This window comes from Mus caroli, chromosome 16, assembly GCF_900094665.2.
Source record: "Mus caroli chromosome 16, CAROLI_EIJ_v1.1, whole genome shotgun sequence".
Lineage (NCBI taxonomy): Eukaryota > Metazoa > Chordata > Mammalia > Rodentia > Muridae > Mus > Mus caroli.
The window spans coordinates 48,946,715-48,959,481 of NC_034585.1; the positions used below are offsets into that span (position 1 = coordinate 48,946,715).

The window sequence follows — 12,767 nt, forward strand, 5'->3', positions numbered from 1 at the left end:
TCTCTCTCTCTCTCTCTCTCTCTCTCTCTCTCTCTCTCTTTCTTTCTTTCTTTCTTTCTTTCTTTCTTTCTTTCTTTCTTTCTTTCTTTCTTTCCACAGAGAAATTTTAATGTCATTTCTTAAAAAAGAAGTCCAAGTAGAGTGAATGGATCCTAGATGCTAAGTTTACAGATGTGTTTATCGCCATGCATTTACGAATTAAAGTGTATTTTTGATCATAAAGAAACTTTTGCAAACCCAGGGAGAATTTGTATAAGATTACAATATTACTGTATTAGAATGCCTACTTCTTGGCAATTTTGCATTTCTTCTCACATGATATAAGCAGTCCTCTTTAGATTTTACATAGGTCCCGTAACTGTATTGGTATGTTTGTAGGTTAAATGTTCATATATAATATTCATTGTCAACTGTAATGGTTAATTTTATATATTAACTTGATTGGGCTATATCATGTTCAGACATTTATCAAACAGTATTCTATTGTGTCATGGGGTATTTCTAAATGCGATGAACATAGCTATCAGACCTGATAAAGCAGCTTTTTTTCTCTTATGTGTGTTTGTCATCTGATCCTTAAAGGTACCAGGAGAATGGAAAGGTTTAGCAGGGAAGAAAGACTACCTCCAGCCCCAGAACTTACTCTGGAACATGTCCTACTCTCTAGGCTCAGGCTGATACTCTGACCCTTCACACTCTCCATCCCATTGAGTCTAGATTAAAACTTAGCCAATCAGTTCTCCTGGTCCTCAGACTTTTGGACACAGGCTCGAGCTGGACACCTGTTCTCATGCACCTCTCTGGATTCCTGCTTACAAGACCTGGAGACTGCAGCTTCAATGACGATGTAAGGTAATTCTCTACCCCTGCCTCTCCACTTTTTCTCCTTCATTCCCTGCCTCCTGCCCAACGTGTGCCAACACACACATTCAATTCCCTGAAAATAGTCTAAGCAATATACCAGCTGTTTGGGAGAAATGCACTAAAGCCGTGGTTTTCAACCTATGGGTTGTGATCCCCTTGGGAGTCAAATGACACCTTTATACGACAGGGGTCAACTGTGACCATCTTCATATTTACATTACAACTCATAACAGTAGCAAAATTACAGTTATACAGTAGCTATAAAAATAAATGTATGGTTGGGGTCACCGCAACACGAGGAAAACTATATGAAGGGACTGCAGCATTAGAATGGTTGAGAAGCATGGATCTAGAAGGAATGAGGTACCATATAAAGAGGGGTGACTGTGCTCTCCAAATGGGAATGGACATCATGTATATCAATCATAATTACAACAGAAAACTTTGTATGGAAAAAGAATAGCAAACCATCCTGAGATAGGGTAAGGCCTAGTAATAGTGTCAGCATGAGAAACAATTCTTTTTTCACAGGTAAAATAATGAATATCATTGGTGTCTACAGATGTGTCAAGAACAAAAGATCAGTGTATGGTTATCATGCCTTGTGACTTCCACCTTTCCCAGCTGTGTCTCCCTGCCATGAAGCTTCACTCCGATCTGCAGCTGACACACTTATAGGGTGAGCTTAAGATTGTGTAGGTTTGTACTCACTTTATCTCTTTTAATAAGATATGTTTCTCGATATTTTTAGACTGATTAATTCAGACATAATGAAAGCATAAAATTATGTTCCAGATTGGTACTAGCTACAGACACTCTGTTGTGAAAACAGTTTATTCACTTAGAAGAGGTAAATTTTAAAGTCCTTGTTTGAAACCAGGAATGTGCCCCAGAGACACCAATGGGACTTCCAATGTTCAAAATCAAACCAAACACACAAATAAACCAAACCAAACCAAACAAACCAAACCAAACCAAACCAAACCAAACCAAACCAAACCAAACCAAACCAAACCAAACCAAACCAAAATAAATACTCCTGCAAAATTCCACATTCCATTTCCCCTTCTGCTGGTAATGTAGTCACCATGAACTCGCACAAAATGTCACTAGCCTAATGTGGGGGAGCCATCTGTCTTACAGAAATCCTGGACATCTAAATCTTGATCTGTACTTACTGCTAATCATCATCAGCTTCACCAGAGACATAGTATAAGCCCTGTTAGATCTTAAAGGCCCATCCTGCATGCTGTGCTTTATGATTCTAATCATTTTTAATCTACCCTTATCTAAAGCATTTTAAATGCATTTGTAGTATTTTATCTAATCAATGTTTTCATTAAGGCCAAAGTAATGATTTTTTCCACCTCTTAATTAGGTTCCCACACGGAATAAAGCCATTTAAGGAGAACATAGAAAATATCCTCAGTTCAGTGGCAATTTTATTTCTGGCCAGATCAGGCACTGCTCAGTCATCCATAGGCCCTGGAGTACGAACCTTCTGTGAATTAATCTTCATCAACTTCAAACAAAAACTTTAAAATATTTTATATCTAGGCCATGTGTGCTTTAGAAAAATCTACCTAGGTAGAAAGCAACAACAACAAAAATAACTGGCCTTGGAACGTTGACTAACAATGATTAAGAGACATGAGCACACCCAGGGCCACATTCTTGACGTTGGTCCCGTCCTCACTATGAAGTGAGACAAAGCTCCGTGTGCTCGATTTGGTGATGTGTTTGTATTATTCTGGAAATGACATCCCTAGCAGGAATAAGCACACTCCGCGTGCTGGATTGATTCAAGGCGGAGGCTGTGAGGAGCGAGAACCTTTCTGTACAACTCACTTGGACTTCTTCATGTACAGCCAGTAGACGACGCCAGCAACGAGGGCAGCGAGGAGGAGACCAACGACAATTCCCACAATCAGTTTTGCCTGGTCATTCACCTTTTCTCTGTTTTCATCTACAACAAAGAAGAAAAAGACCATGCGGCTATAGCCAGTGCTAAAGCGTTGAAAAGGAAGGTGGCGTTGTTATGACATATTGTTAATGATGGCTAAGAGATCACTACTGTGGGTTACATGCACATGTGATTTTTGAAGGGGAAAGTTTTTAGAATTTTGACTATCTTGTCTCATTTGGTATTGAAATTTAAGTCAAATTTTGGACAGCTAAGAAAGTCACTCAGACAAGGACACTTGATAAATCTTGAGCTGATAGGCAAGGAAGAAGGGTCTGCAGCGTAGTACCTACCACTTATATCGTCTGCCTCATCGTTCTCTGGAATACTTACTGAAATGAAAAATGTTAATATGAAATTAAAAACAAAATCTGTTGATAAATGAAAGTCACCTTTCCCATTATAGTATGATGTAATAAATACCTAGATAAGACAGCTATTCTAAAGCTGTAAGGGTAAAGAAAAATAACACTTTATAGAGCAAAAACTTCCCTACAAGGTTTGTACAGAGGAACTAATGTTATTTTAAGGAGAGGAGTGAAAAATATTAATGTTTTAATGTATTAGAGAAAATTTATAACCAACGAGCTGCAGTATTTATCTAAGATCTATATTAATTATATTAATTAATGTAATTAATTAATTAATTTCCGACTGTCTGTATCTTTCACTAGAATGTCTTTTTAGGAGGAACAAGTGGCCCCTATTAAATCTACAATACTGTTTCTCATCTGTGCTCAACTTTTTCTGCCTCTAGAAGAATTCATTTCCATTTGTTAGTGTCAAGAGCTACTAATGATGGCCTCAAGGCAGGAGTTGGGATTGAGGTTATAAACAGGGTGCTCAGGAGATTACATGGGACCCTATGTGATGTTCCAGGTTGCTGACTCTGCTATGGTTTTAGGCTACTTAAAACTCAGTGCTCTTGTGGATCATCACTATATTTACAGAAAACATTCTTCAGCATGCACGAGAGTGCATCAGAATTCTCCATGGTGTTAGATTATAAATCAGTCCCAGTGCTCAGATAGGACAAAGTTTGAAAATGACTGCTTAATACTGAGATAGCCGAACTATCTCATGCCACAGGTTAGCGTTAAAAAAAAAAAAAAAAACAAAAAAAAACATCTCTTCAGTTAAAATAAAAGAATAAGGATGGGTTCTCTCTAGGTTCTCTCTCCAAATCAATACTCACTGAATTGCATTGTGAGAAGTCAGTGATTGTATTTTTAAGTTAATTTTGTTTAGTTCTTCTCTCTAGCTAATCCACTGGGCCTTTAAGTTAGAGACCATTATCTTTTGAAAATTGTTTTGTCCTATAAATTTCCAGCTATTATATTCAAAACATACTAATGTAAGGATTCCAACCGGTGAAGAAATAGACAATTGGCAGCAGGTCAGCTAACATCCTGTCTAAAAGTGAACCTTACTCAAGGTCAGTCCTGATTTAAGGTTGCCATGGTAACAGCAATGGGCATAGTAACAGGACTGAAAATGGTGTCTAATTTTCCAATAAATCATGGTTTTCAAAATGTTTTCTCTCTCTCAAAAATATATGAGGTAGGATTTCAATATTAATAGTTACTTTAATTTTCTCTAAGATGATTTTATCTATTTCCATTATGATTCAAAATCAATGAGAGATAGAAAACTTTTGCAACCTGATTTTATTAATTCTCACATTTTTAGTACAAATTTGTTAATTGGCCAAATTTATGGCATTTCTGTATAAAATAGGGGTAGGATAAAAATATAATGAAGTTGTAACGCAAACTGACAGGCCCACAATTACAATGTGGTTTGGTCACACTAAAAATTTATCAGATGTATATACCTTTTACAAAAGTGTTTTAAAATAATCATTGAATTATCTGACTCTAGATCCATAGTATGAATTAAGTAAGATCAATTGGTTTCTTATCCTCTCTTGCTCCTGTGAGGTTTCCTCTCCTGGGAAAAGTGTCTGAGTGCTAATAAATATATGAAGTGACTTAAACTGTGAAGACAAGGGTAGTAGAAGAATGGAAACCAGGTAAAAAAGAAAACGGAACCTCATGGCGATGATATCAAAATGCCAAACAAAAGCGTGAAACTTACCATGATGCAGTACAGGGAGATGGAACTGAAGATGTTAAGCTAATGAAGAATAACTTCAAATTTTCTTACGGTTTTAATGCCAGAAATGAAATACTCACTCGCAGAGACATTCAGGGAGTTTACTGTTCTCTCCAGTTGGTTTTCTGCTGTGCAAGTTAATGTAACATTCTCCTCAGGGGAAATGATAATTTTACTATAATACCTGCCATTAATATAAGGAGACTCCTCTGTCTGGAAGGAGAAGGAAGAAGAGTTTAGAGACGGAGGTGCACTTTACAAGTCTGGGAAAGCATACTGGTAGATGACACAGGGCAAGTGTGATGTCCTACAGTCTGGTTTTAAGGATGTGTGGAAACCATAGATAAGGACTGTCCAGGTCATCTACAGCTTTACAGTGGGCAGAAATGAGATTAATAAAGCAATAATGGCATTTCTGTGTCTATGATTCTTTGGGGAATTTTAACACATCAATGAGGCTTTTCCCTCCCATCCACCCCCTCTCCCCATAGATCCTCAGTGTCTGTTAAACTTTTTTTCATGATACTTGTTTCAAAGTATGTTATTCATCTTTAACCACCAGTTTCCTTTTAGTGAACATTAGAACTTATTTGTGAATGAGGTGGTTTTTTTTTTGTTTGTTGTTTTTTTGCTGTAGGCAGCTATTCTCTTATATCAATTCTTTGCGGTGGGTATCTGTTCTCCTATCTCCTATCTCTTATCATAAAATGTTATATAAAAGTCCAATGCATATATAATTTGTTCATGGGTAAATAAAACCATTTGCTTCTCTCAACTTTTTCTTTGTCAATAAAAAAGGTGGATCTTTCAATGATGGGTTTTGGATTTTCTGAGGTACAAATTGGAGGATCTCTGGATGTGATATACTCAAACATAAGAAGCAATGCAAATAGTTTTGATCTATATTCCCTACAAGGAATATTTCTTTAAGCGCTTCTCGGCTATATCTATTTCTTTGCAATCTTTTGAGAATTCTCTGTCTAGATTTGTATCCCATTTTTTGAGGTTCTTTTGCTTTTTACTTTATAGATTTTTTGCATATATATATACATGTATATGTATATATGTGTATATATATTGTATATATGTATATATATGCAAAAATCTATAAAGTAAAAAGCAAATATATATATATATATATATATATATAATAGTTTTTACTTTTGTGTTTTTACAAGATCTCTGAGGTGAGAACATATGTGTCTATGTGTTTCTTATGCCTTTTCTTTCCCCTGATTTGCAATATTCCAGTTTGTTTCTTATCTTATTTCATTTTAATTTTAAAAAAATGCTTGTTAGTTTTCCATTGCAAGAAAGAAAGAGTGTGAATTACAGTGGGGATGGAGGTAAATAAACTGTAGAACTGTAATCAGAACATATTGCATGAAAATAGTTTTTCAATAAAGTAAATGAAAATAAAAAATAGAGGAGTACACATATCACTTGAAAATTTTCTAAAAATAATTTAAAAAATATAAAAGAAACAATGTAGTTCAGTCATTGTTAGGTTTAGACAGAAATGCAACACAGCTCAAGCAAGTATGCCTTCGTACTCTTTCTTGGTCACTTATTTTGGGTATATCCTCTGCCTTTTCTATCTTGGCTTTGTATTTAACTGTACTGTATGTATCCTGAAGCTAGGTGTGCATTAGCCTCTATTCCCTGAGCGCTACCTCATGGCTGTAAACTACTAGGTTCATCATACCTTGGAGGGGGAACAAATAAAACATTATGGATGGACCACCTCAAACCTAGAACAAGAAAAATAACATATCGTCCCTCAGGTCAGACTCAAACCTTCTCTGTGACAATGAAGAATAGCATTATTATTTCTATCCTTGTGGTAAGTGTACTGCTATGTTCCCTGAATCTTTGTGCTTGCTACTTCAGTCTTTTCAAAGTATACTTGCTTATTTCTAGCATGGTCTTTTACATTTTTATATTCATTCATTCGTTCATCTGATTTACATTTTTATTTATTTATTCATTCATTCATTCATTCATTCATTTGAAACATGTGTACTTTTTTATTTTTTACTTTCCAGAAACTACAGGTTCTTTTCAATGGCACTTATCCCCTAACTAGAGAGACAGAAAAAGTAGTGTAGGAAAGAAACATTTATAATCATTTAGCATTTGGTGCTAAAAAGTATTTCTGCACATTTTCAACAATTCAGGACTTTATTCCGAATAAAGAAGCATGCATCTTCTCAGGTTTGATTGTCTTCTTGCCTCTCTGCCTTTCCAAGCTTGGGCTTTTTATCAGTGTGTCTCTAATACAGTTAACCCAGTCACAAGTCATTGGCTTCAAGAGGGCCCACTCTGAGCGCTCTCCTTGCTTGAACATATGCATATGTATTTGTATGAATCCCAGGCAAGAGCGCAGATTCACCGTGCTTAGCAAATGACATTATAGGAGCTGAGCTAGTGGTTCATGTCTTCACAGAGGAACATGGAATTTTCATCGTAAAATTAAGTTGCAACCTTTTTGCTTTAAATGTGCCGGCTAAAACCTTAAATGGAGGTGGGGGGGAAGAGGGAGGCTATGTCCTTTACTGGTTCTATGTCTATGACTCTTTAACTGGTTCTAGTGATCTAAGGAGACACGAGGACCACTACCGAAAAAAATGTAAAGTCATATTAGTACACTAAACACTGATTAGAGGGAGTAAAGTTCTGAAATCTTAGCAAGCGGCTGATTTTTCTCTTTCTTTATGCATTTGTCTTCCTCTCTCTTTCTGCGTCTGACTTTGTATTAAGAACAAAATATTCATAGCATTTGCAAGTTGCAATCCTTTGTGGCAACTGAAGTAACTTACCAAGATTACAGATATTAAGTTTAGATTGATGTCCTCTACTGTCCAGAAGGGAATAAAGTAGATACTACATTTGGGCGGCCTTGTTCTGGCCCTAGCCCTGTAACAAGCAAACTGGAGCATGTGTTTCCAAGCAGTAACTAGGCTGGTTACTCAAAGGGCCCAGGTTAAATAAGGAATATCTTTTAAACAGTAAAAGGCAAAGTAATGACAGCTACTTATACTTTGATGTATAAGTTTGTGGTTCAGAAAAGTATATCCATTAATGATTTAATTACTTGTGTCTCAGGAATTAATGACCATGGAGAGACACTCAATTTTAATTCTTTCAAAAGCAGATACCACAACACAGTGTTTTAAAAATATTTTCCATGGGTCTTGGATTTAAATGTTTTAATCTCCTTCAGAGAAAATTATGTCAGCAAGCACTTTCTCCGAACTTTTACTGCATATTCTATGTTTCATATTCTATATTCCAACAAAACCAACCTCCACTTCTGGAATCTAAATAAAACTCAACTTGGGAGCAAACCCTAACCCTAACCCTAACCCTAACCCTAACCCTAACCCTAACCCTAACCCCGAACAAGAATTAAAATACTTGCTTGGTTTATGACGCTCCCACTGCCGGTAATGGTCCAATGTATAGCTGGCTTTGGAAACCCTTCCACATGGCAGATTATAGTTTTAGACAGTCCACTGGGGTCAGTTTTCTTAGTCATTTTGATTTGAGGTTTCCCTGAAATATTAATATGATTAGAATATCATTGTTGAAACATTAAAAGAAGCCTGATATCAAATTCTTGAAGAACAAGATAATGGCTGCTAAAGCATTTTGCTACCTTCTACAATGAGTGTCAGCGACTCCCTTTTCTTCAGTCCCTCAACCTCCTGAAGAGCAGTTTCACAGACATAGTTCCCAGCATCCTGATAATGAAGACTGGAAAATGAAGGGCTGGACCGGAGCCGGATGTTATCCTGGTAAATGCAGAGCACAGTTACTTCAGGGGTACAACAATATCATATTTATTATATATTAATGACTATGCATGGCGGTGTGTGTGTGTGTGTGTGTGTATAGTATATGTGTGTGGTACATGCGCCTACATGTCTGGATGCCTATACCTGTGTATGAGTGTGGTGTGGAGACTAGTGCCTGTCATCTAGTGTCTTCCTCTATTATCTGCACCATTATCGTCTTGAGATAGGATCTTTCAGTGAACCAGAAGCTTGCATTTTGACTGGGCTGGCTGGCTAAGAAGCTCTTGGAATCAAGCTGTTTCTAGATCCCAATATTGGGGTTTCAGACATTCCATGTAATATCTGATGGGTGCTGGGAATTTATACAAGGTCCTCACATCTTCAGTCAAGAACATGTGTTCTTCATGAACTATATTATATACAGCCTCACAACTGTGACTTCAGATGTATGTGTTCTATAATAATTAAGCCCAAGGTTATTACATGGGTCTGAATATTCTCCTTATGATACTTTGGAGTCAGGCAAAGTAGAGCTATAGTTCAGAGTCCCCTATTCTAGTGTTGGTAATTAGGAACAAGTCCATGGTTTCCTCAAACTGAGTTTCCTTTGTTTGGGAAGTAGGATCTTCTTACTGTATCTAATCATTTTGAGGATTAACTATATGAGTAGTGCAATGATTTTAGGTTGAGTGAAAGTCTTAATTGTCAAGTCTGACTACTGTGTTAACATTGTTCTGTAAGACGCCCATGGAACATAAACAGTGCTGGGCAAAATGCTCAAGATTGACTTTAGCTGACTGAGTATCACCACTGGAGTTTCATTATAAAATCACAAGAAAAGTATGAAAAAACACTACCAGTCAGAAAGTCTTACTGGTCGAATTTCAAAAATGAAAGGGCAAATATGTGTATGTTAGAAAGTTACTTGACTCTAGAGGATGATCATATTTTCAGGGCATTAAGTTAAAAAGCAGTTAATAAGAGAATTCTATGATCATAGGCCTTTGTATACTAGGATTCTCTTTTGTCTACTTTCCCATCAACAAATGATGAGTAGGAATATTGTTTAGCAGTCCTGACATTAGGGTTCAACCAATAAAGGAGAATGCACTTCATGTTTACTGTAGCAGACTTACATATCAATTAAAACACCTCTGTGTGTTTGTACCATCATTAACTGTTCTCCTTGCTTATAGATCGTCTAGTTATTTGACTGTTAGGTATAGAAATAGTACAAACTAAGGGCAAGGAAGAGCGATGTTGTAATCATTTGGGAGAAGAACATTTGTGGCAAGAGTGTGTACCAGAGAAAGTGAAAGAAAAGTGCTCGAAGGTTGAGAGGATGCTGCATGTGATACTGCACAACTTTATCATCAGAACCTTGAAGCAGGAGGCCAGCCTGGTCTACAAAGCTAGTCTGAGGTTAGTGAGTGCTATGTAGTGAAGCCCTGTTTCAGAGAGGAGAAGAGTGGACAGGAGGGGAGGGGAAGGATGGAGAAGAGGCAGAGAGACAAAAACAGAGACAAAGACAGAGATTAAGAGAGTGTTCATAGTTTTATTTGTAGTATTATTGCATTATACAATGATTTTTGTCTAGAAGAAGTCTTAGAAATTTCTGAATGATTATCATACAGATAATTTGACCTCCTGTTTGAAATGATGCATGGATATTATTTTCCCATTTTGCTGCTCCTGTCCATGCTACACACTGTGTGTTAGAAAACACTAGCCACGACATAAATGGTGACTTCATGGTCACGGACTTCTGCTTCAAGGACAAGCTGGACTCAAAACACCAATTATGTACCCTCCTTCCTCCTTCTAAAAAGGTAGAAATATCGGGCCCCAAGTTCCCTTTATTTTAGAGTTCTATGACTATGTCAGCTTACACAGGGGATTCCAAACAAGACTTTAGAATGTTCCAGGGCTAGACGTGAACAGATCTCCCTAGCATCAAAGAGCTCACAATTACAAAGAACCAGCTTTTACAGACTAAAAAGTTGTCCGGACACCAAATAGGAAAAAAAGGCGTATGGCCCCAGAACAACATTCATACTCCAGACAGCATGGGGTTGAGCCTCTCTGTCTTACTTTTCTGATCCATCTGCCTTGATTTTATTATAAATGATGGGAAAAATAATCACCAGCTACATTTTCGCAGAGATGCTACAGCCAGGATGTCAGATAAAATCAACTCTGTAAGGTTTGTCCTTAAAGCACTTAGTTGCATATGCTCGTGTGTGCGCATGCACTTGTGGATCACTCTTCATTATATAATGGTAAAGCAATTCACCAAGCTATGCTGCCACCCATCTATTAACGATGCCATGGTGTGGCTGAGTGCTGCCACAAATTACTGTGATCTGACAAACGCTAGATTGGAGGAGTGAAAGGGCACATGGATTTGATCATACATGCCATGTCTGGATATACATATTGGGTTGTAAAACAAAATACACAAGAATGCTCAGAGAACGCATGCTAAGGAACGGGGACAGCAGCAAAAGACCTGGACTTACCTTCATCCACACCACAGTCGCGTTCCTACTTGCAGATATTGTGCATGACACAGGCAGGGTATCGCCAATCTGCTTGGTCACTTCCCCACTTGGGTTTAAGGATAAATCCAAGTCTGTGAGACAGAAAAGCATGATTAAAATGAAAACTACAAGAAAGCAAGATAGTAAAAATATTTTGCACATAAAAATATGAAATAAAAACAAAAGCACCTTTTTCATCTGTACTTGAAATATCTGGATTGACTAAGTGAGGGAAGCAACTAGATTGGAGAAGATTCAGCTTAGCCTTACAACTTAGCATTGAAGTGAGCTTGGACAAATATGTGGTCGATCTAATTGATTTTGCCTTGATTTTCTGTTAACATAATGATGTTTGTGGTACATATAAGTACTTCTTTGGGAACTATTACCTTAAGCAAAACAAACCAGCTCACTTCAGGAAGGAAATAAAAATGAGTAGATAAATATTATAAAAAAAAAGAGTTGATAAGACATAGCAGTAGAAAAATCACATATATTTAGACAGCAGGTGATAAATGGAAAAAAGTATCAGATAGTGTAGATGTTTCTTCAGAGAAAATTGACAAATAGTTGAATTATTTCTGAAATGCTATTCCATTTTCTATGCGGTTGAAATTTTGAATAAGACCTATTATTGGATACACATTCAACAGATAATTTAAAAAAATACATAGGATAAATATGTCTAAGGATGCAGAGCCTTTCAGGTAAAAATTGATTTTTAAAATAAAAACTTATAGTATGATTTGGAGGAAGAAAATGCAACTCAATGGAACAAATACTGCCATGCAGCAACTATGTTCTGGGCACTAAAGGAAGATCTGTATATGAGTGCTGACCTGACATGATAGTGTGGGGGTACCGCGCACTCCACAGCAGTCTATCACCTGTGAATTCAGAACTTGGTAACAAAACTATTATACACTCCGAGATCACTAATTACTTGCTGAAATACTAAGCAGTGGCATAAGCAATGACTAAAGGAGTAGAGAGAACACAATCAAACTGAGTTTCAAAGCAAAAAGGCTTTGTATAAGAGATACTATACTGTTAGAGCCTCTTGACAACTAAGTGCTTTGGTAGGTGGGGAATCTAGGGTCAACTTTTCCACCCGGTCAAAATAAAAAAAAATGAGAGTGCTCATCATCAGGTTGTTCAGCGTTGCATCATCCAGTACTGCTAGTCAAAACTCAGAGAATGTATATCTAGCTATAGAATTAAGTCAAGACCACAGGTTTTCAGTTTTTTTTTTTGTCTCTTTCATGATTTGGTTGCAACTTACCCATGATTTTCTGTGTCATTTTAATGCCAGGGCCAAGAAGTGGGAGTGGGTGGATAGGGAGCAGGGCGCAGGGAGGGTATAGGGAACTTTTGGGATTGCATTTGAAATGTAAATAAAGAAAATATAAAAACAATTAAAGAAAATATCTAGTGCTCGCTTCAGCAGCACATATACTAAAATTGGAAACGATACAGAGAAGATTAGCA

At 37.0% G+C, this 12,767-nt stretch overlaps 1 protein-coding gene across 2 annotated transcripts in view; it reads right to left on the reverse strand.

Moving 5' to 3' along the window:
* The window catches only part of Alcam (activated leukocyte cell adhesion molecule), a 201,001-nt gene that overhangs the window by 17,174 nt on the left and 171,060 nt on the right, over window positions 1-12,767 (reverse strand). Inside the window, exons 9-14 of one of the 2 annotated variants that reach the window (XM_021185108.2) lie at window positions 11,259-11,371; window positions 8,601-8,736; window positions 8,364-8,497; window positions 5,023-5,155; window positions 3,121-3,159; window positions 2,713-2,830 (exon numbers count right to left, since the gene is read on the reverse strand). In XM_021185108.2, the coding sequence (XP_021040767.1) occupies window positions 2,713-2,830; window positions 3,121-3,159; window positions 5,023-5,155; window positions 8,364-8,497; window positions 8,601-8,736; window positions 11,259-11,371 (673 nt within the window). The remainder of the gene's footprint in view (window positions 1-2,712; window positions 2,831-3,120; window positions 3,160-5,022; window positions 5,156-8,363; window positions 8,498-8,600; window positions 8,737-11,258; window positions 11,372-12,767) is intronic. The other variant, XM_029470472.1, reaches the window with a different exon arrangement.